Source organism: Tamandua tetradactyla, chromosome 1, assembly GCF_023851605.1.
Source record: "Tamandua tetradactyla isolate mTamTet1 chromosome 1, mTamTet1.pri, whole genome shotgun sequence".
In the NCBI taxonomy this organism is placed as follows: Eukaryota; Metazoa; Chordata; class Mammalia; order Pilosa; family Myrmecophagidae; genus Tamandua; species Tamandua tetradactyla.
Genome location: NC_135327.1, coordinates 42,206,375 through 42,231,139, shown reverse-complemented (window position 1 = coordinate 42,231,139; position 24,765 = coordinate 42,206,375). Strand labels below are relative to the sequence as shown.

At 37.3% G+C, this 24,765-nt stretch overlaps 1 protein-coding gene and 1 long non-coding RNA gene across 5 annotated transcripts in view; one reads left to right on the top strand and one right to left on the bottom strand.

The window, feature by feature from the left end:
• Positions 1 to 24,765, bottom strand: part of DZANK1 (double zinc ribbon and ankyrin repeat domains 1) — a 114,502-nt gene that overhangs the window by 19,258 nt on the left and 70,479 nt on the right. For 2 of the 4 annotated variants that reach the window (XR_013157183.1, XM_077114890.1), the window contains exons 13-17: positions 23,928 to 24,135; positions 7,503 to 7,606; positions 5,565 to 5,639; positions 3,590 to 3,686; positions 3,068 to 3,168 (exon numbers count right to left, since the gene is read on the bottom strand). Coding sequence is in view for 3 of the 4 variants with exons in the window: in XM_077114890.1 (XP_076971005.1) it covers positions 3,068 to 3,168; positions 3,590 to 3,686; positions 5,565 to 5,639; positions 7,503 to 7,606; positions 23,928 to 24,135 (585 nt within the window). In the remaining variant the exon portion in view is untranslated. Of the gene's footprint in view, positions 1 to 1,223; positions 2,635 to 3,067; positions 3,169 to 3,589; positions 3,687 to 5,564; positions 5,640 to 7,502; positions 7,607 to 23,927; positions 24,136 to 24,765 lie in introns of those variants that run through there. The other 2 variants (XM_077114891.1, XM_077114892.1) reach the window with 2 other exon arrangements.
• LOC143645706 (uncharacterized) lies at positions 4,451 to 24,547 on the top strand. The gene is made up of 3 exons (XR_013157184.1): positions 4,451 to 4,630; positions 5,265 to 5,335; positions 24,302 to 24,547. It is a non-coding gene; the product is annotated as an uncharacterized LOC143645706 (long non-coding RNA).

The following is a 24,765-nucleotide window of genomic DNA, read 5'->3' as shown; positions in this document are numbered from 1 at the left end:
GGTTTGATAATAGAAAATAAATTTAAAAAACAGATTCAAAATGGTGCTGCTGAGGAAGAACAAAGGAATGTCATTACTGGAGGGTGCTGAAAATGAATGGTAATTAATATTTTTAAATTCCAACTTATGTATGAGACTAAAGCAAAAAATGTTTATTTGGTACAAAATTTATATTTTGACTAGTGCATTTCCTAATATAACTTATGTAGACAGCTTAATTGAACACCTAAGTACATGGAACCTTGAGTAGGACATGAGATTTTGTTGGTTTGTCCAGAGTGATGCCCCGATAAATCCCAGAGTGGTTTGATCAGTGAATAAAAAAGTATTTGCAAAGTCCCTTTCAGGGAATGGTGAGAACGGGGGAAAATTCAACTTCCCCAAGTTGAATTCTTGATATTTTCAAAAAGCAGTGTGGACAACCAAAGCTATAGGCTGAGCCCCCAGTCTTGGGGTTTGTTCATATGAAACTTAACCCCACAAAGGATAGGTCAAGTCTACTTAAAATTTAGGCCTAAGAGTCACCTCCAAGAGAGCCTCTTTTGTTGCTCAGATGTGGCCTCTCTCTCCAGCCAACACAACAAGCAAACTCACCACCCTTCCTCTGTCTACATGGGACATGACTCCCAGGAGTGTGGACCCTCCTGACAACATGGGACAGAGATCCTGGAATGAGCTGAGACTCAGCATCAAGGGATTGAGAAAACCTCCTTGACTAAAAGGAGGAAGAGTGAAATGAGACAAAGTGTCAATGGCTGAGAGATTCCAAATAGAGTCGAAAGGTTATCCTGGAGGTTATTCTTACACATTAAGTAGATATCACCTTGTAATTCAAGACGTAATGGAGAGGCTGGAGGGAACTGCCTGAAAATGTAGAGCTGTGTTCCAGTAGCCATGTTTCTTGATGATGATTGAATAATGATATAGCTTTCACAATGTGACTGTGTGATTGTGAAAACCTTGTGTCTGATGCTCCTTTTGTCTACCTTGTCAACAGACAAGTAGAACATATGGAATAAAAATAAATAATAGGGGGAACAAATATTACAATAAATTTAGTTTGAAATGCTAGTGATCAATGAAAGGGAGGGGTAAGGGATATGGTATGTATAATATTTTTTTCTGTTTTCATTTTATTTCTTTTTCTGAATAGATGTAAATGTTTTAAGAAATGATCATGATGATGAACATGCAACTATGTGATGATATTGTGAATTACTGATTATATATGTAGAACGGAATGATCAAAATAGGAATGTTTGTGTTTATTTGGTATTTAAAAAAATAAAATAATTATAAAAATAAATGGTGCTGCAATAACAGGATACTCACATGGAAAAATAATGAAATGTGACCCCACCAAACAGCATATATAAAAAAAAATCTTGTCTTCACATTTCACCATTTGAAATATTTGCTTAAAACATTGTATCTATTATAATTAACTCATCTTTGTAGTCATTTATGTCTCAGTTCGGGTTAAGTTATCACATTTTTTTCCTACAGGACTTCTAATGAGGTAAAGATAATTTTGAGGAACTAATAATGGGGGCTTTGAAGGTAAACACACAGTTTTCTTTAGGGTTAAGCTTAATTATGATCCACATGTATGAAAAATATATTTAGTTAAAATTGTCTTAAAAGGTAAAAGCTTCTTCCAAGGACTCCCAATTCATGAAAAAATGATTTTTTTCTTCAAACATGTTTTAATATGAAAAATGTCAAATATACAAAGAAGTAAACAGAGAGGTACAATGAATTCCAATATACCCATTACCACGATTCCAGTAGCCATGTATCTTGAAGATGATGTATAATGATATAGCTTTTACAATGTGACTGAGTGATTGTGAAAACCTGATGTCTGATACTCCTTTTACCTAGGGTATGGACAGATGATTAAAAAGTATGGATAAAAAATAAACAAATAATAGGGGAAACAAAGGTTAAAATAAATCGACTAGAATGAAATATTGGTCAATGAGTGGGATGGGTAAGGGGTATAGCATGTTTGAGTTTTTTCTTTTGCTGGAGAGATGTAAAAGTTCAAAAAAATGATGATGGAGATGAATACACAACTATGTGATGATATTGAACCATTGATTGTATTCATGTCAGGAATATTTGTATTTTTGTTTGTTATTCATAATTAAAATATTTTTTAAATGTTAAAAAAAAAAAACTAAAACAATTCTGAGGTCTATCCCAATTCATTAGTGTTTATCATGTGCCAAGTATATATTGGGGACAAAACAGGATGAAGTATAGCGTCCTACCTTCAGAGAAATCAATACATGTCAGGAGGCTGATATTACACCACTTAAGTTTCTTTCTCAAGTGGAAGAGCACATGGCAAATATAGTCAGAGTTTCTTTCTCATTTGGAAAGACACATGGTGAACACAGTCAGGGTTCCTCTCTCATCTGGAAGAGCACATGATGAGCACAGCATCATCTGCTAGCTTCTCCTCCTGGATTTCTGTTTCATGAAGCTCCCCAGGAGGCATGTTGCTTCTTCATCTCCAAAGGTTGCTGGCTGGTGGACTCTGCTTCTCGGGGCTATGTCGTTCTGCTCTGCTCTCTCTGAATTTCTTTCTTTCTCCAAAATGTTTCCTCTTTTACAGGACTCTAGAAACTAATCAAGACCCACCCAAATAGGTGGAGACATGCCTCTAGCTAATCCAGCTCTACAACTACTCTTGATTAAATCACATCTCCAGGGAGATGATCTAATTACAGTTTCAAACATTCAATAAATGGCTGCCTTTACAAAATGGGATTGGGATTAAAATATGGCTTTTCTATGGTACATACATCATTTCAAACCAGCACAATGATCATGGTGATAAATATACTACTGTGTGATGATATTGTGAGCCATTGATTGTACACCATGTATGGAATGTTTGTATGTTAAGAATGTTCATGTTTGTACGCTGTTTTGGTTTGTCAATTAAAAATTAAAAGTTAAAAAAAGAAAGTATTCTTCTATTAAAAAAAATGTCCAAATAAAACATTAAATAGACAGGCTAAAGAAGACAGCTACAAAGACCAAGGAGTACACATACCATTAGCTGTTCCTTCTTTTCTTGAATTTTTTTAGTCTCGAAATTCTTTGTCTTCTTGACGTTTTCAGTGGTATCTGAGGCACTGTGGCTGTGATCACTCACTGTAATGATAAAGCAGTGAGGACCAAAATAATGCCAACACCCATTCTCCACAGGTAAAGAGCTCGGCCACCTTGACACTCAAGAAAGAATCTGAGGAATTTCTACTTGAGTAAGCCTTGCAGGAAGGACTCCTGGAGCTACTCCCCTCAGTCTGGAAATCAGAAAATGGGTGGAAAGGTGGAAAGTAGAAAGGACTACAATTTTTTAGGTCCAAAAGCACATCCCCAAAATGAATCTTCTCAAGCACTCTGAAGACATTAAAAATCTTATCCCTGACTTCAGTGATGCCAGAGGAATAAAAACAACTGAAACATAAGGCATGTGGCTGGGTTGGCAAATTTTAAGCAATTCTCTGCTGTCCTTGCTAAATCAGTGTGTTCCTGGTCAGTTGTTTCAAAGTCACTGAAAGGTACAACTCACCCATGCTAGACCTGCTGCCAAACAGTCCATTACCATCTTCGGTGACATCACTGAGAAAATGGTCACTGAAATTCACAGCCTTGTCAGGGTAAAGGTTCTGGCCAATGAAAAAAATCCAAGCACCACAAATGATTAGGCTGCTGTGTCCTAACAGGAAAAAATTACCTCCCAGCCAACCTACTCCTCCTCTGTTAATGACATTTTTATCTACCCAGACTGTCAAGCTTGAAACCTGGTGTTCCTTTCTGATGCCAACTGTAACTTGTCATGATGTTTTAGCCATTTTGCCTTTTAAACAGCTCCTCAGTCTGGTCCCTACTCTCTACTACAATAGCCATGACCCCCTTTTCTCATGCTGGAACCATTATAATAGCTTCCCAATGGGTTTCTGCCAGCACACCTTCTAGGAAGCTGGCACAGGCACCATTATGCAATTTATAACTAATTGTGTCCTTCTTTTTCTTAATACTTTCCAGTGTCTTGGAATTAGGGTGGCATGATGAAAGTTTCAGGCTGCAGACTTTGAATCCTGGTTATGTCATTTAGTAGCTTAACGACCTTGGGAGAGGCCATTTGCTTAACCTCTCTGAGCCTCAGTTTCTTCACCTATAAAGTGGAAATATTATGACCTACCTCAAAGGGATATTATGAAAGTAAAATGAGTGTCTATAAAATGAGGATAGACACAAGGGCCAGATATGGAATTCTGCATCCACCTGAACCAATTCCACAGCCCAACATCATGGCCCACCCTCTCCTGGCTGTCCTGCTCTGGCCTTAGGAAACCACCTGCTACTTCCTGAAGTTGGAACATGGAACTCTAGTTTCCATGAAATTCTAGTCCATGAAACCTGGAGCTCTAGTCTCTGGTTGAATGTGACAGATAGGTAGTATGTTGTAGATACTGTTGGTCATACTCAGCTTCCTTTACTAGCCAGGATATCCATCCCAGCTATTGTGGGTGTTGGCTGCTAAGAGTTTCCAGTCGATCCCCTTCTCCAAGAAAATGTTCCCAGGAGATGAGTGCTACGTGGCTTAAAGGTTATATGTGCTCTTCCCTTCTTGCGTCAAGTGGTGTGATTCATGCTGTATAGCTCCCTATGAATCAAGCTAAAGCTATACACTTCACTTGCGACCACATCTTCACTCAACCCCATCTCCTGCCTTGACCTGCCTCCTTCATATCTCTTCTCCTGAGAGTCCTTCCCTCACTCAGATCTTCTCTAGTCATATAAACTAAAACACAGTATTTAGTTCTTTAATTGGTTAAAAAGCACTTTCATTAGTGTTATCTAATTCAAAGCTCCCCACCTCCCCACAACTCCCTCAGGGAGTTATCCTAACTTTAAAGGTGCCCTTAACACCTTGCTGGGCACATAGTCAGGGCCTAATAAATGTTAGCTCCCCTTCTTTCCCTTGCCTTCTACTGCCAACTTCTCAACAACTATTTATACTTTGGGATATTCTGGCTTCTTTTCCAGTGAAAGTAAAGCTGCAAATGTCAATCAATTAACATTCATCACATACAAATATTATGGCTCTGTGGCTACATGCCAGCCACCATATGAGAAGACAGATCAAGACAGAATGGCACAAAGCTTGATTTATCTTAGACAAAGCAAACAGGCCAAAGTACATATCAACAAATATTTTTATCAGTTTTTACCTGTATTAGCTGCATTACAGACATGCCATTGGACCTTGGTGCATCCAATAAGCCTGAGAACCACAGGACCAACAAGATGGGTGAGAATTTCTATCCTTACTATATCTTTTTGTGCTCAAAAGCTGGCTTCTCTGAGATTCAGCTCAATTATTTATCTAATTCTATGAAACTGCCTGCTTATAGTCAAGTTTCATAATATCTGAAACTTCTCCTTTCTATGAATTAGATGGAAACATTTCTATAATTACAAGCCACAATTTACTAGTTCAGCTAATTCTCAAATGAATAACTTCTGAAGATTTTGCTTACTTTGTTTGAGACTTGAATATAATTCAATCTGATGCTAACTTCACAACCATCTTCATGGACAGTAGCAGAGAGAAGCTTTAAAAAAAAAAGTATTAAATTTACAACCATGGGTGTGAAATTTGTTTACTTGAGCAACAGCCTAGAAAATCTGAGATGGTAAACTCTAGATTTAGTCAAATATTTAATTAGCACAAAGGCAGGGAAAAGGAACAAAATGTGATAGGATAAATAGAAAACAAATAGCAAAAATCACAGACCCAAATCCAGTCATATAAATAATTCTATTAATTATAAATTCTTCAATCAAAAGATAAAGATCATCACATTGGATAAGTAAGCAAGACCCAAATTCATGCTTTTTTGGCAATCAAGGGACAAGTATCACAGTTGAGTAGATTATTTATATATATATTTATATATATAAATAGATAGATAGATAGGTAGATAGATAGCAGGAGGAATTTAAATTAAACCATGGGTCAGCAAATATTAAGAGATGGTAAATATTTTAGGTTGTATGACCCATAAAGTCTCTGACACAAATACTCAATTTTGCTTTTGTAGCAAAAAGCAGTCATAAACAGTAAGTAAACAAATGAGTATAACTATTATCTAATAAAACTTTATTTAAAAGACTGGGTGGCAGGCAAGTTTGGACCCATGGGTCACAATTTTCAGACTCTGGATTAGGCCAAAAATTTATAAACCAATAAGACAGATTATCAAAGGAAACTGAACTATGCTTGACAATGAGATAATTTCATGTTGGTCTATTTGTTGGCAGAGAAGTGGACAAGCTTATTTTAAAAGTTTTCCTCCGGTCTCATGACAAACAGAGAAGGTCCTCTCACGAAGGTTGTACTAATTAACTTTATAATCATGGTACAGTGCCAGAAAAAAGACATGGGGCTTGGGGTCTGATATAGTTAGCTTCAAATCCTGAATTCCTGAAGACCAAGCATGCAGCCAGTGGCAAGTCACCAAACAGCTCTGAACCTCAATCTTCCTGGGTGTCAAATAAAGCTTGTTTTGATTATCTATTGCAGCATTAAAAAAAAAGAAAAGAAAAGAAAAAACCCTTCCAACCTCAGTGGCATTAAACGGCAACCATTTTATTATGCTTATGGATTTAAACAGAGCATAATAGGAATGGCAAGCTCTGTTCCACATGCCTGAGGCCTCAGCTGGAAGACTCAAGTGACTAGGAGTGGCTTGAAGTTTGGGGGTTGGAATTATCTAGTTTCATCACTCAGATGCCTGGCACCTGAGCTGGGATGACTCTAGGACTGTGGGGCTGCAGCCACTCCATGTGGCTTGGGCTTCTCACAGCAGCATGGCTGGGTTCCAAGGAGTGTTTCAAGAGGGAACATCTGGAGATGAGCATGCATGCCTTGGAAATCACAGCATCTCTTCCACCATAACCTGTTAGTCGAACAGTCACAAATCTACCCAGATCAAGGAGAGGGAGCACAGACTCCATCTTTTGAAAGAAAGAATATTAAAGGATTTATGGCCATTTTCCGACCTGGTACAATGCAGATACTGAATGCATCATTAAATGTTAATTATCATGATTACAACTGCTGTTAATATAATATTAGCATATGATTTAAATATACAATTTAACTCACAAAACTTTCTGGTTCTTTTAGCTCTGACCTCCAGGTTTTCATAGCATAGCATTTAGACATGAGATGCTAAGAAGCTTGCTGCCTTCAGTCAGCCCCAGAGGCAGACTCTGAGACAAGATTCACATGCAAGTGATCTATTAAGGTAGTGTTCCCCGAGGAGACTAGTAAGAAAGTGTAGGAAAGCAGGACAGGAAAGGGAAATAAGCCAAGCAAGGGTGCAATTCCAGGCAGAGTCCCTGGGTGGGTAACTCCAGTCCAATCTTATCGAGTGCTGTATAATATAAGTTTCATCTGAGGGTTTGCCTACCTTTCCCATTCTGGGTTCTGCAATTAAGGTCCGGAATTCAGGGTTGTTCTGAGCATAAGACCTCAGGTGAGCAGAGATGTGATCCAACTGCTTTCTCCAGTATCCTAACAGAAGGGAAAAATCCAAACTTAGCCATGTGGATACTTTTCTGATGTGGTTATTTTCCTTTTGCAAGTTTTGTGATGGTTTTTACTTAAAAACTCAACTGTATTCTGTTTATTACTGGGTTCTTTTATACATGGTTAATGCTAGAATAACATAGACTCTCAAAATAACATATTTTGGTTGCCCCACATGGAGTCTTTTTCTTCTTCAAAAGTCAACTGTATTGAGATATAACTTATGTAATTAAATACACTTATTTTCCTTTTTTTAATCCATCCAATATATACATTTTTTAATTTTAACATTTGTTCCCCCCATTATTTATTTATTTTTAATCCATATGTTTTACTCATTTGTCCATACAGTAGGTAAAAGGAGGATCAGACACAAGGTTTTCACAATCACACAGTCACACTGCGAAAGCTTTATCATGAAACAATCATCTTCAAGAAACATGGCTACTGGAACACAGCTCTACAGTTTCAGGCACTTCCCTCTAGCCACACTAAATACACATTAAACTAAAAAGGGGGTATCTATATAATGCATAAGAATAGCCTCCAGGATAACCTGTTGGAAATCTCTCAGCCACTGACACTTTGTTTTGTCTCATTTCTCTCTTCCCACTTTCGGTTGAGAAGACTTTCTTAATCCCTTGACGCTGAGTCCCAACTCATTCTAGGATTTCTGTCCCACATTGCCAGGGAGGTTGACACACCTGGGAGTCATGTACCATGTAGAGAGGGGAGGGCAGTGAGTTTGCTTGCCATGTTGGCTGAGAGATAGGCCATATGTGAGCAACAAAAGAGGTCCTCTAGGGAAAACTCTTAGGTCTAATTTTAAGTAGCCTTAGTCTATCCTTTGTAGGGATAAGTTTCATGGGAACAATACTCAAGATTTAGGGCTCAGCTATTGATTTGGTTGTCCACACTGCTTGCGAGAATATCAGGAGTTCTACAAATGGGGAAGTTGAGTTTTTCCCCTTTTTCGCCATTCCCCCAAGAGGATTTAGCAAATACTTTTTTATTCACTATCCAAATCACTCTGGGATTTATTGGGGCATCATTCTTGGATTTATCAGGGCATCCCTCTGGACAAACCTACAAAATCTCATGTCCTAGTCAACATTTCATGTACTTATGATGTTCAATTAAACTGTCCACATAAGTTATATTAGGAAATATAGTCAAAATATAAATTTTTTTTGCTTTAGACTCATGCATAAGTTAAAGTTTTAAAATATGAATTACTATCTATTTTCAACACCTGGCAATATTGACATTCCTTTCTTCTTCCTCATGCAAAAACATTTTTTAATTTGTACATTTAGTCACTATCATTGTACACTCTAGGCCTTCCTAGATTATACCATCTAGGTTTTATCATCTATCTTTCCTTCTGGCTTCATTTGTACCCCCAGTCCTCCTTCCTCTATCGTCCTCACATTCAGTCTCATTTGGTGTACTAACATTATTGTGCTACAATTAGGAAGTATTGTGCTATCCATCATGGTCAGGTTCATGTGTCAACTTGGCCAAGTTGTGGTACCTGTTTGTCTGGTTGGGCAAGTCTGGCTTGTCTGTTGCAATGAGGACATTTCATAGAATTAGATCATGATCACATCAGCTGCATTCACAGCTGATTCCATTTGTAATCAGCCAAAGGGGAGTGTCTTCTGCAACAAGTGATGCTTAATCTAATCACTGGAAGCCTTTTAAGGAGGATTCAGAAGAGACAGGCTCTATTCCTGCTTCGGCTGGCAAGCCTCTCCTGTAGAGTTCATCCAGACCCTCCATCGAAATCATCAGCTTCACAATCTGCCCTGCGGATTTTGGATTCTGCGTTCCCGCAGTCACATGAGACACTTTTATAAATTTTATATTTGCAAGTGTTCCCTGCTGATTCTGTTTCTCTAGCGAACCCTAATACACTGTCCATTTTGTAACCTTTACAATCAGTCCTGTTGGACAATCTGTATCCCTTCAGCTCCAATTACCACTCTTGGCCCTATTTCTATCTCCTGATAACCTCTGTTCTTAACTGAAATTCTCCAAGTTCATTCAGTAACATTAGTTCATATCAGTGAGACCATGCAGTATTAGTCCTTTTGTTTCTGGCTAATCTCACTCAGCATAATGTCCTCAAGGTCCATCCATATTGTTACATGCTTCATGACTTTATTCTGTCTTACAGTTGCATGATATTCCACATATGTATATACCACAGCTTGTTTAGCTGCTCATCTGTTGATGGACATTTGTGCTGATTCCATCTCCTGGCAATTGTAAATAATGCTGCTGAAACATTGGTGTGCAAACGTCCATTTGTGTCTTTGCCCTCATGTCCTCTGAATAGATATTTAGCAATGGTATTGTCAGATCATATGGCAATCCTATACTTAGCTTCCTGAGGAACTGCCAAACAGCCCTTCACAGCGGTTGTACCATTTTACATTCCCACCAACAGTGGATGAGTGTGCCTCTTTCTCCACATCCTCTCCAGCACTTGTCGTTTTCTTTTTTATTGATAATGGCCATTCTGGTGGATGTGAGATGATATCTCATTGTGGTTTTGATTTGCATATCCCTAATAGCCAGGGAAGTTGAGCATCTTTTCATGTGTCTTTTAGTCATTTGTATTTCCTCTTCTGAGAAGTGTCTGTTCGTGTCTTTTGCCCATTTCATTACTGTCTTTTTGTTGTTGAGTTCAACAATCTCTTTATATATTCTGGATACTAGACCCTTATCTGATATATTGTTTCCAAATCTTGACCCCCATTGTGTAGGCTGTCTTTTTATTTTCTTGATGAAGTTCTTTGATGCGCAAAAGTGTTTAATTTTGAGGAGTTCCCATTTATCTATTTCTTTCTTCAATGCTCATGCTTTGGGTGTAAGGTCTAGGAAACCACCTCCTATTATAAGATTTATAAGATATTTCCCTACATTTTCTTCTAAAAGTTTTATGATCTTAGATCTAATGTTTAGGTCTTTGACCTATTTTGAGTTAATTTCTGTATAGGGTGTGAGATATGGATCCTCTTTCATTCCTTTGCATGTGGATATCTAGTTCTCCAAGCACCATTTACTGAAGAGACTGTTCTGTCCCAGGTGAGTTCGTTTGACTGCCTTATCAAAGATCAACTGTCCACAGATGAGAGGGTCTATATCTGAATACTCTATTCAATTCCATTGGTCAGTATATCTATCTTTATGCCAGTACCATGCTGTTTTGACCACGGTAGTTTTGTAATATGCCCTAAAGTCAGGAAGCGTGAGACCTCCAAGTACATTTTTCTTTCTCAGTATATTTTTAGCTATTCAGGCACCCTTCCCTTCCAGATTAATTTGGTTATTGGTTTTTCTATTTCTGAAAAGTAAGTTTTTGGGATTTTAATTGGCATTGCATCGAATCTATAAATCAATTTAGGTAGAATTGACATCTTAACTATATTTAGTCTTCCAATCCATGAACATGGTATGCCCTTCCATTTATTTAGGTCTTCTGTGATTTCTTTTAGCAATTTCTTGTAGTTTTCTATGTATAGGTCTTTTGTATCCTTAGTTAAATTTGTTCCCAAATATTTTATTCTTTTTTTCTGGATTTCCTCCTCAGATTGCTCATTACTAGCGTACAGAAACACTACAGACTTCTGAGTGTTGACCTTATAATCTGCCACTTTGTTGTACTCATTTATTAGCTCTAATAGTCTTGCTCTGGATTTTTCAGGGGTTTTGACATATAGCATCATATCATATCATCTGCAAACAGTGAGAGTTTTACTTCTTCCTTCCCAATTTTGATGCCTTGTATTTCTTTTTCTTGTCTAATTGCTCTGGTAAGAACTTCCAACATAATGTGAATAGCAATGGTGATAGTGGACATCCTTATCTTGTTCTTGATCTTAGGGGGGATGTTTTCAATTCTTCCCCATTTGTGGTTTTGATTTGCATATCCCTAACAGCCGGGGAAGTTGAGCATCTTTTCACGTGCCTTTTATCCTAGCTAGCTGGGATAATACTAGCTGTGGTTTTTTCATATATTTCCTTTATCATGTGTGGAAGTTCCCTTCTATTCCTATACTTTGCAGTGTTTTCAACAAGAAAGGATGTCCAATTTTGTCAAATGCATTTTCTGCATTGACACAAGATGATCATGTGGTTTTACTGCTTTGATTTGCTGATATGATATATTACATTGATTCATTTTCTTATGTTGAATCATCCTTGCATACCTGGGATGAATCCTACTTGGTCATGGTGTATAATTCTTTTAATGTGCTGCTGGATTCAATTTTCAAGAATTCTGTTCAGCATTTTTGCATCTATATTCATGAGAGAGATTGGTCTGTAATTTTCTTTTCTTAGAGTATCTTTGTCTAGCTTTGGTATGAGAGAATGTTGACTTCAAAGAATGAGCTAGGTAGCCTTCCTTCCTCTTCAAGGTTTTTGAAGCATTTGAGCAGGATTGGTACTAATTCTTTCTTGAATGTTTGGTAGAATTCACATGTGAAGCCATCTGGTTCTGGACTTTTCTTTTTGGGGAGCTTCTTATTGACTAATTCAATTTCTTTGCTTGTGATTGGCTTGTTGAGGTCATCTGTTTCTTCTCGAGTCAATGTTGGTTGCTCATGCCTTCCTAGGAAGTTGTCCATTTCATCTGTGTTGTCTAGTTTATTAGCATAAAGTTGTTCATAGTATCCTCTCATTACCTCCTTTATTGCTGCAGGGTCAGTGGTTATGTCTCCTCTTCCATTTCTGATTTTATTTATTTGCATCCTCTGTTTTCTTCATTTTATCAACCTTGCTAAAGGTCCATCAATTTTACTGATTTTCTCATAGAACTAAGTTCTGGTTTTGTTGATTTTCTCTATTGTTTTCATGTACTCAATTTCATTTATTTCTGCTCTAATCTTCATTATTTCTTTCCTTTTGCTTGCTTTGGGGTTAGTTTGCTATTCTTTCTCTAGTTCTTCCAAATGAACAGTTAATTTCTTGATTTTTGCTCTTTCTTCTTTTTTGATATAGACATTTAGGGCAATAAATTCCCTCTTAGCACTGCCTTTGCTGCATCCCATAAGTTTTGATAAGTTGTGTTGTCATTTTCATTTGCCTTGAGATATTTACTGATTTCTCTTGTAATTTCTTCCTTGACCCACTGGTTGTTTAAGAGTGTGTTGTTGAGCCTCCACATATTTGTGAATTTTCTGGCACTCTGCCTATTATGGATTTCCAACTTCATTCCTTTATGACCTGAGAAAGTGTTTTGTATGATTTCAATCATTTTAAATTTTTTGAGACTTGCTTTGTGATCTAGCTTATGGTCTATCCTTGAGAATGATCCATGAGCACTTGAGAAATAGGTGTATCATGCTATTGTGGGGTGTAATGTTCTATAAATGTCTGTTAAGTCTAGTACATTTATTGTGTTTTTCAAATTCTCTGTTTCTTTATTGATCATCTGCCCAGATGTTCTGCCCATTGATTTGAGCAGGGAATTGAAGTCTCCAACTTACGGTAGATATGTCTATTTCTCTTCTCAGTGTTTGCCTCATGTATTTTGGAGCACTTTGGCTTGGGGCATAAATACTTATGATTGCTGTGTCATCTTGTTGAGTTGCTCCTTTTATTAATACGTAGTGTCCTTCTTTGTCTCTTTTGTTTTACATATGCCATCTAATTTGTTGGATATTAGTATAGCTACTCCTGCTTTTTCCTGATTGTTGTTTGCATGAAATATCTTTTCCCAACATTTTACTTTCAACCTATGTTTATCATTGGGTCTAAGATGTGTTTCCTGTAGACAGCATATAGTCGGTCCTGTTTTTTAATCCATTCTGGCAGTGTATGTCTTTTGATTGAGGGGGTTAATCCATTAACATTTAGTGTTACTACATAAGGGCAGTACTTTCTTCTACCATTTTGCCTTTTGGATTTTATATGTCATATCTGATTTTTCTTCTTTTTACCTTTACTGATAGTCTTCATTTCTACACTCTTCTCCACACCTCTCTCTGCTGTCTTTTCCTATCTGTCTCTAGTGCTCCCTTTAGTATTTCTTGCAGAGCTGGTATCTTGGTCACAAATTCTCTCAGTGATTTTTTGTCTGAAAATGATTTAATTTGACCCTGATTTTTGAAGGACAATTTTGCTGGATCTAGAATTCTTGGCTGGCAGTTTTCTCTTTTAGAATCTTAAATATATCATACCACTGTCTTCTTGCCTCCATGGTTTCTGCTGAGAAATCTATGCACAGTCTTATTGGGATTCCCTTGTATATGATGGATTGCTTTTCTCTTGCTGCTTTCAAAATTTTCTCTTTCTCTTTGACATCTGACATTCTGATTAGTAAGTGTCTTAGAGTACATCTATTTGGATCTATTCTGTTTGGGGTACACTGAATTTCTTGGATCTGTAATTTTAAGTCTTTCATAAAAGTTGGGAAATTTTCAGTGATAATTTCCCCCATTAGTTTTCTCCTCCTTTTCCCTTGTCTTCTCCTTCTGGGACACCCACAACACATATATTTGTGTTCTTCATGTTGTCATTCAATTCCTGGTTCCTGCTCATATTTTTCCATTCTTTTCCATATATTTTCTTTTGCTTCTCAGATTTCAGATGCCCTGTCCTCCGCTCACTAATTCTATCTTCTGCCTTTTGAAATCTAACATTGTAGTTTTCCATTGTTTTTTCATCTCTTCTACTGACCCTTTCATTCCCATAAGTTCAGTGACTTGCTTTTTCAGACTTGATTTCTTCTTTTTGTTTGTCCCTTGCCTTCTTTATATCCTCCCTCAATTCATTGATTTGTTTTTTGATGAGATTTTCCAGGTCTGTTTGAACATCCTGAATTGTTTCAACTCCTGTATCTCATTTGAATTGTTCATTTGTTCCTTTGACTGGGCCACATGTTAAGTTTTCCTAGTATGAGTTGTTATTTTTTGCTGGTGTCTAGACATTTAATTTCCTGAATTAGTTCATTCTGGAGGTTGTTTACACTTTTTTCCTAAGATTTTCTTGCTGGATGACTTTGTTGTCTATCTGTTCTTGGACATTCCGTTCAGCTTATTCTAGACCTCTAGCATAGGTTTTGTTTAACCAATAAGAATTTTTCAGTTCTTGTTTTCTTGTTTCTTGCCCTGCCTGTATGGTGCCTTTTTTTTTTTTTTTTTTTTCTTTAGGCGGTCTACTTAGGTATTATAGGCCCCAGTCAGATTTTCCCAGACCAGACTGGGCTCCTCTCAAGAGGAAAGAGTCACCTGTATCAATTTCCCTCTGGGTGAGACCCAGCAGGTTGACAGACTTTCCTATGAAGCCTTAGACTCAGTGTTTTTCCTATCCTGCTCAGTATGTGGCTTTGTCTGCCTGGGCGTCAGTATAAAGTGATATGGTACCTTTAACTTCAGCAGATTCTCCCTGCGGGGGGTGTGGTTTAAACAAAGGAGAGGTTGTAGTCTAGTTTTAATTGCTTCAGTTTCCAGAGGCTGGGGTCTGAATTCCCTGAGGGAGGGATTCCACCTGAGCTGGGTCAAAGCCCTCCCGTGGGGAAGGCACAGCCTCCAGGGAATTACTTCATTTCACCTGACCAGCCTCTTTGTCTTTCAGACAAGCTTAATTCCGCCCTTGCCTGGGGCAGTTGGAGTCTGAGAAGCCTTGCAGTTGTATTCAAAGAGTAGTCAAGCCATAGAAACACAGCCATAAAAAAAAAAAAAGAAAAATCCTTTTCAGAGCAAGACCCCTGTACCTCAGGTTTGCCAATCTAGAGCTTAAGTTGATACATTGCTATATGTTTCTACAGGTCCTATGCGCCCCCTCCTTTCCTTCAGGGCCCAGACCCTTTCAAGTATTTTGTGTGGTCCAATCAAATGTCATGTATCCATACAATGGATTACTATTCAGCCATAAAAAGGCATGAAGGTCTGATGTGTGCCAAAACACGGAGGAACCTTGAAAACAGTATGCTAAGTAAAATAAGCCATATTCAAAAGAATATTATATGATTCTACTTATATGAAATATCTTGAATTTCATAGATGGGGAAAGATGGGGAGAGGAGTCATTTCTTAATGGGGAAAGATTTTCTGTTTGTGGTAATAAACAAATGTTAATAATGGAAGGTAGCGATGGTCATACACCACTGTTAAAAGTAATGGCAGCTTCTTCTGTCAGTTCTGCCCCCTCTGCACCTGGGCAAAAACCAGCAACCTCAGCTTCTTCTTGAAGTTCAGCTGATCTGGGGGTCTAATTTTAGTAGTCAGAATTTGTTAATTAATTCCACAGTTGGAGCTTGGTTGAGCTCAGCCGCTTGCTGTCAGTAAAGTCTCTTTCCTTTTCCCTCTGGGAACCATCCTGAGGGGTGGGGGCATCACCCTTAGCGGCTTGGGGGACTCACAGTTCTGGGTGGGACCGCAGCTGGTCCAGCCTGTTCAGACTGGTGTACACTGTGTGTCTGGTCACTGATGTGGCCCCAGCAGTTGTTCTGTACTATTTTGGGCTATTTTCTAGCTGCTCTGCAGAGTGAACTAAATTCTACACCTCACTAAGCCGCCATTTTGGACCTCCCCTGCACCTATTTTAAATGTACAGTTTGCATTTGGCAAATATATACACCTGTCTAATACCATCCTGAAACAATATATAGAACATTTCCATCACTCCAAAAAGTTCTCCTGTGTCCCCTTCTAGTCTGAGCAGAGTTTAAAATATACCATTTAAAACTTGGAAGGTTTCATGTGGCAGTCTGGATTTCTGGTTTCTTGTGAGCAGATGGAAGAAGTGACAGTCTGACTCTCCCTTCTACCACAGCCTCAGCCCGGGGCACAACCCTTTAGTCGGTGAAGGTCCAACTTCCTGTCTTTAGCTAGTTGCTCTTTACTGTGGCCATTTGAATCTGCAATCCAGTAGTGAATTGCACCTCATCATTTTATCAATGAGGATACTAAACCTGAGAGAAATCAGGTGACTTTCTATGATTTAGAGGAAAGAGTACATGATTTGCAGTTCAGAAAGACCTGTATTTTTTTTTAAAATTATGGCAAAATACATATAACATAAAATTTGCCACTTTAACCATTTTTAAGCATACAGTTCAGTGCCATTACTTTTAACAGTGGTGTACGACCATCTCTACCTTCCATTATTAACATTTGTTTATTACCACAAACAGAAACTCTATCCCCATTAAGGGATGACTCCTCTCCCATCTTTTCCAACCCCTGGTAACCTCTAATCTACTTTCTGACTCTATGCATTTGCTTATTCAAAATATTTCATATAAGTAGAATCATATAATATTTGTTCTTCTGAATATGGCTTATTTTATTTAGCATAATGTTTTCAAGATTCTTCCATATTTTAGCACACATTAGACCTTCATGCCTTTTTATGGTTGAATAGTAATCCATTGTATGGATACATGACATTTTGTGGATCCATTCATCTGCTGATGGATGCTTGGATAATTTTCCACTTTTTGGCTATTGTGAATACTGCTGCTATGAACACTGGTGTGTCTGAGTCCCTGCCTTCAATTCTTTGGGTATACATCTTAAGAGTGGAATTTCCAGGTCACATGGTAATTCTATGTTTAACTTTTTGAGGAATGCCAAACTTTTCCACAACAACTGCACCATTTTACAATCCCGCAATTAATGCATCAGAATTCTGATTTCTCCACATCCTTGGCAACACTGATTTTCCATTTTTAAAATACTAAACATCCTAGTGGGTGTGAAGTGGTAACTCTTTGTGATTTACCTAATGGCTAATGATGTTGAACATCTTTTCATGTGCTTACTGGCCATTTGTATATCTTCTTTGGAGAAATGTCTCTTATTCGGAGAAATGTTCTTTGCCCATTTTTTATTTGGGTTGCTTATCTTTTTTGTTTATGATTTGTAAAAGATCTTTCTATATTCTGGATATTAAACCTTATTAAATATTTGATTTCCAAATATTTTCTGCCACTTTATGGGCTGCCTTTTCATTTTCTAGAACATGGGTTGTCTTGCTATTTATTTAGGTCTTCCTTAATTCCATTCAGCAATGCTTTGTAGCCTTCAGTGTACAGATCTTTTACATCTTTGATTAAATTTATCCCTAGGTGTTTTATTATTTTTAGTTGCTATTAAAAAAATTGTTTTCTTGATTTCCTTTTGGATTGTTTTTAACTCTAGTAGCTTTCTTACAGATTCTTTGGGATTTTCTACATGGAGGATCATGCAATCTGCTATTTGAGATAGTTTTCCTTTTTTCTACTTTAGATATTTTTTTTAATTTCTTTTTCTTGATTATTGCTCTGGCTAGAACTTCTAGTACAATAGCAGTGAATTGCAGTGGTGAAAGTAGGCATCCTTGTCTTGTTCTTTATCTTAGGGCAAAAGCTTTCAGACTTTCATCATTGAGTATGATCTTAGCTGTGGGTTTTTCCTATATGCTCTTTATCATGTTGAGGAGGATCTCTTCCATTTCTAGAGTTTCCTGTGTGTTTTTATCAAGAAACAGGGCTGGATTTCGTCAAATGCCTTTTCTGCATCAGTTGAGATGATCTTCTTTTCCCCCTTTATTCTATTAATGTGGTCTGTTACATTGATTTTATGTTGAATCACCTCTGCATTCCTGGGATGATCCCAATTGTTAATGGTGTATAATCCTCTTAATGTACTGTTGAATTTGGTTTGCTATTGTTTTCTTGAAGATTTTATACTTATAAAAGATATTGGTCTGTAATTTTCTTTTCTTGTGTCATCTTTATCTGGCTTGGAAGTACATGCTGGTCTCTGAATGTGGTTTTAATATGTCTTTCCTTGATGACAAAATATGTTGACAACTTTTCATTTGCTTATTGGTTTTTTGCATATCTACTTTTGTAAAGTATATGTTCAAGTCATTTGCCTGTTTTTTAAAAATGTGTTTTATTTTTATTTTCATCAAGTTGCTGGAGTTCTATACATGCTCTGGATACAAGTCCATGTCAGAGATATATGCTGAAAATATTTTTCCCCAGTTTGTGGCTTCTCTGTCTATTCTCTTGAATGTGTTCTTCATAAGTACAGGTTTTTAATTTTGATGAAGTTCAATTATTGATTTTTTTTTCCTATCTGGCCCCTAATTTGTCTTCTCTAAGAAACCTTTGCCTATTCCAAGGCCACAAAGATATTCTCCTGTTGATGCGTCTTTTTTTGTTGTTCTTTATTTGTTTTTGCTATTGAGCTTGTTATTTTAGCTTTTACATTTAGGTCTATGGTTTGAGGTGGGAGACAAGGTTGTTCTTTTTCCATATGGATATCCAATTGTATAAGAACCGTATGTTGAGATTTTCCTTTTCTCATTGAACTACCTTGGTACTTTGTTAAAATCATTTCATAGTTAATGTTAGTGCATTCCTTAACTCTCTATTGTGTTCAATTTTGATGTGTATAATACCTCTAACTATCCCACTCTTGATTTCTATAGCTTTATAGTAAATCTTTAGTCAGTTACATTGTCCTCCCACTCTGTTCTTTTTCAGGATTGTTTTAGCTATTCCTGGGGACAGAACATTCCATTTTTAGAATTGAGAATGTGATTGTAGCTGAAAAATGGCTGTGGCATTCTCTTTTACACAAGACTGAACAGAAAGGCAAGGTCTGTCCCTGGCTTCATCCAGGAACAAGAAAAGGTTATCCCACCAGAGCAAAGGGAAACAAAACATAAAGTTGCTTTTCAAGTTGGGGCTTGTCCAATGTACCAGGTACAAACACATTTGATGGGAAGGTTAGGAAAAAAAGTGGGCAGGTGCCTGCCCTGGGTTGGCAAACAGCAACATCTGCCAATGACAAAATTTATTTTGCTTGTAGTGTCCATCCTCATGTGTAGGATGCTTCATAGGGTGCTGAGTGGAAATGAATGGAATGCATATGCAACTGCTCCATAGTAGCCTTAGAAGCATCATTTTGAAAGTGCTTTAAATTACAAAGTCCTTCTGAATTTGTTCTCTAAAAAGACAAAACATATTGGTTTAAAGAGATTCATCCACTCTTAGGGACTTTCTTCTTGCCTTTTCTCTTTAAGAAACTTATTCTTCATCTCTGTTTCTTGAGTTTGTTGGAATAATTTTGAGGAATGTCTTCAAGATCTCACATATCCCAGTCATTAAGAATAAGTCAGCTGCATCTCTAAAATAGCATTTTTTTTTTTTTTTAAGGAATAATGTCTCATCTGTTATTCAGGTCAGTGTGTTATTTGAGGGCACTGACTTGTGTCAATTCTCATTGTTCCAAGTGAATGTTATGCTCTTCTCATGATTCACATCTATAGCTTTTGTTTTAGATGAAATTTATAGGGCTTTTACTATGTGCAAAGTCCTTCATATGCATCCTTTCTTTTGTGTTCCCAACAACCTGATGATATAGGTATGATCATCTTAAGAGGTTGTGCTGGCTTGAAACTGTTATGTACTCCAGAAAAGCCATGTCCTTTAAATCCTAACCCAATCTTGTGAGGGCAAGCCTACTGTTTGTATGGGCTGTTTTGATTAAGTTGTTTCCATGGAGATACGACCCACCCAATTGTGGGTGGGACCTTTTGATTAGATGGAGACGTGACCCTGCCCATTCAAGGTGGGTCTTAATCCTTTTACTGGAGCCTGTTTGAAGAAAATAAAAGGCATAAAACAGAGCTCAGAGCCAATACAGAGAGCAGAGAGATGAAACCAAGACACAGATGTTTGGAGAGGCTAAGCTAAGAGATGACACCCAGAGTCTGCTCCTGGGAAGCTAAGTGAGGATCCACAGATGCTTAGAGAGAAAGCCACTGGAAACAGCAGCTGAGAGATGTGCTTGAAACCTGGAGCTGCAAGAAAGGACCAGCAGGCATCACCATGTGCCTTCCCCTGTGACATCGGAACCTGGATGCAATCAGCCTTTCTTGAGTAAAGTTATCCTCTTGTTGATGCTTTAATTTGGATGTTTTCCTGACCTTAGAACTATAAGTTTGTAACCTAATAAATCCCTTTTGTAAAAGTCAATCCATTTCTGGTATATTGTATTCTGGCAGCTTTAGCAAACTGAAACGGGATGGTGTCAACCTCTAAGATAAAAAACAAGACAAGGATATCTGCTCTCACCACTTCTATTCCACACTGTACTAGAAGTCCTAGCCAGTACAATGAGGCAAGAAAAAGAAATAAAAGTCATCCAGATTGGAAAAGAAGAACTAAAATTGTCTTTATTCACAGACGACAAGATAGTTCATATAGAAAATCCTACATAATCTACTAAACACTACTAGAACTAATAGGTGAATTTATCAGGATTGCATGATACAAATTCAATACATATAAATCAACTGTATTTCTATATACAAGCAACAAACAGTAAGAATTTGAAATTTTTAAAATGCCACTAACAATGGCCTCAAAAGATATTAAATACATAGAAATAATTTGATAAAGTAGGTGCAAGACCAGTACACTGTAAACTACACAACACTTTTAAGAGATATTAAAGATGACCTAAATAAATTGAAGGATATTCCGTGTTCATGAATTGAAAGAGTCAATATTGTTAAGATGGCAATTCTTCCCAAATTGGTTTATAGCCTCAGTGCAATCCCAATCAAAATTCCAGAAGTTGTTTGGTAGAAATTGATAGGTTGATTTGAAAAAGTATATGGAAAGACACATGATCAAGAAATAGCCAAAACAACTTTGAAAAAGGAAAACATAATTGGAGGATTTACACTACCTGATTTCAAGACTTAGTAAAAAGCTATAGTAGTCAAGAAATGTAGTATTTGTGTAAAGACAGACTAGGAGATGAACAGACAGAATAGCGAGTCCAGAAATAAAGCCACACAAAAATGGTCAACTAATTTTCAACAGAAGTGCTAAGGCAATTCAATGGGGAAAGAGTAATCTTTTCAATTGCTGGTGCTGGAACAATGAGTTAGCCATATGAAGAACACTGAGCCTCAATCATTAACCTACACTGTATACAGAAATCTTGAAGTACGTCACAGACTAAATTTGAGAACTAAAATTAAAATGCTTCTAGAGGAAAACAAAGAATAAAATCTTAGTGACCCTTAGGTTTGGCATAGATTTCTTAAAATACATCACACAACAGTTAAAAACTATTAAGGAAAAATATCGATAAATTAGACTTCATCAAAATAAAATACTTTTGTTCTTCAAAAGACAACTTAAAAAAAAAGGCAAAAACTGGGAGAAAAATATTCAAAAACATATAACTGATAAAGGATTTGCATATGGAATATATGAAGAACTCTTACAACTCAAAAATAAGAAGACAAATACATGATTTTTAAATTGGGCAAAAATTTGGACAACTACCAAAGAAGATATATAATGGCAAATCAGCATGAAAAGAATCTCAGCATCATTTAATATTAGGGAAAGAAAGATTAAAACTACAATGAAATACCCTATCCATTCCTTACAATAGCTAACTTTAAAGACTGCCCATACGAAGTATTGGAGAGAAGAAGATATAGAGAAACTGGCACTCTGTTACCATATACTGTTGATGGGCATGTAAACTGGTATAACCACTTTGAAAAACAGCTCGGCAGTTTCTTGAAAAGTTGAGCATGCACCTGCCATAAGACCTAGCCATTCCACTCTGGGTATTTCCTAAGACAACTGAAAATATATTTCTACACAAAGACTTGTACATGAATGTTCACAGTAGCTTATATTTGGAGGTAAAAACCCAAATGGCCATCAATAGGTCAATGGGTGAACAAATTGTGGAATATACATACAATAGAAATTCAGCAATACAAGGGAATGAACCACTGACACAGGCAACACCATACTTGATTTTCATCATCATTCCCATCACTCAGCAGTTTGTTAGAAATCTAGAATCTCAGATCCTACCCCATCTATCAAATCAGAATCTGAATTTAAATGAGATTCCAGGTGAGTTTGTGCACAATAAAGTCTGGGAAGCAGTGATTGCATATATCTACATATTAGCTCTTTATCATATTAATGCCAAGATGGATCTGACAATTATAATTATTCCTGAAAAGTTCTAACCCCAGGGACATTAAATGACTTTCCTCCTGTCATTAAGCTGAGAATTGTCAGTGCAGCTATGGGCAATCTTAGTAGTTTTGTCTCTGGCATTTCTTTAAAATAGCTTCATTTATTATTATTATTATTATTATTATTATTATTATTATTAACAGAAGCTGTACCACCCTCTATCAAGTGCTTATTTTGGCCAGACACTTTATATATATTATCTCTTTTAATTCTCCTAATAATCACATGAGATACGGTATCTCATTAAAGGGGTATGGGTTACCCCTTTAATCAGGGAAATCATGTGACTTGCTCAAGGTGGGGCTCTGACTCCTAAGCCCACTCCCTTAATATGTGGTCCTTTCGCATGAACCTCCTCAAGAAAACAATTCACATCTCTCCTTGACTATTAAACAACTCAACTACATACGGAATCATAGTAATCGTCATGTCCTGGTATTGCAAGGACAAAATACCTATCATTTAATTACAAATGGAATCTTCTAAATAATCTGTATTATTAAATTAGTGAGGGGGGATTCCTCAAATTATCACTTCACCGAGTCTACTGTAACTTGAGGCACAGGCCCAGCAATGGCTTCCTAAGATACAATGATGATCGTGAGAGTGTTTCGCTTTCAGGATTTTGCCTCCTATTTTAGAAAGCAGTTTGCCATTTTATTCTCTTTGTATTTGATTTGACTTTGTATTTGATTTGACTTTGTATTTAGCTTGACTTTAACAGGTCAAGCTAATATCCCTATTGGTTCTGGTTGGGATTGAACTGTTCTTGGCACTTAGAGATGCCTATGGGGTTATTCACAGACCAGTATACCCAGGCTTTTTCATAAAAGCCAGGTTTATGAATCTGCTCTGGTGCAAGTTTAACACTTTGGCTATTTATTACCTTTGGGAAATGGAGGGAAGAGATAATGATAATTAAGAGATAATGGGGAGGGCCATGGTGGCTCAACAGGCAGAGTTCTCACCTGCCAGGCCGGAGACCTGGGTTTGATTCCCGGTATCTGCCATGCAAAATAAAAAAAAAGAATAGATAATGGCAGATAGCAATAAAGACCAGACTAACAACATTTCTACCATAATATAAGAAATCCATCTATGCTACCTGATTTACAAACTAGACAATGGGTTAAAATATCCAAGAACTGAAGGTTAAGAGAAGAGCTATTATTTTTATACAGAAAAATAAATTTAAAAGAAAAAGATGAAGAAATTTTCTTTCAGAAAAAGAGTGAGCACCCTCTGACCACAAGAAAGCATGTCTCCCCTCACCTCTTCCTGGGCTGATGGCTGTGAGGGGGGGTTTGTGGTCACTCATTTTCTCTTGCCTCTGTTTTTGAGATGCCATTTCTAGCTCCTTCCTTGCTAGCAGCTTGCTTGAGGGGTAGAATAGGCCAACGGTCTGTGTGCCTACATCTTTCTTAGTTCCAATATCAGATTTGGGCAAAGGAGCATTTATGGACTGCCAGGCAGATCGAGGCTGTGAGTGAGGAAGAAAACATAAAAAATTGGAACATAATTTAATTAATCCTCTATTTTCCTCATAGAAAACAAATCTAATCAGAAATGTTACAGTAAACTGTTACACTGAATGAAAAAGGGGTTTTTGAGCCCTTCCCTCATCTTCCTTGCCTCTGTCTTCTCAGCAATTCCCAGCCTGATCCGTGAAGCCAGCCCATTCCCTTGGCCATTTACTGTCTCAAATTCAACAAATCAACTGATGTTCCCTGCTCTTGAATGAGGCCTGGAAGATATTAACCTTCTCTGCTCTACCATCTAATGGAACATAGACTTCATTACCATCCAAACTCAACTACCAAGTACCAACATTTTCCATGAGGCACTCTCCTGCATCTGGACCTGGGCACCTGCCAGGAGAACCATGCAAGATGGTGCAGGTTGTACACATCTGAAGGGGCACTGTTTATATAGTGGATATTGTATATTTGCATATTTATTAGGACATTTTTCTGGTGAATGGAATAAAATGTCTTTCCACTGAAATTACTATTAGAATTGATTTCCAACAGATTAAGTGTCTTGAGGAAAGAGCACCTTTACCTATCTGCACAAAAGTGCTATATGAGTTAGTGACAGTCCCAGGATTCAT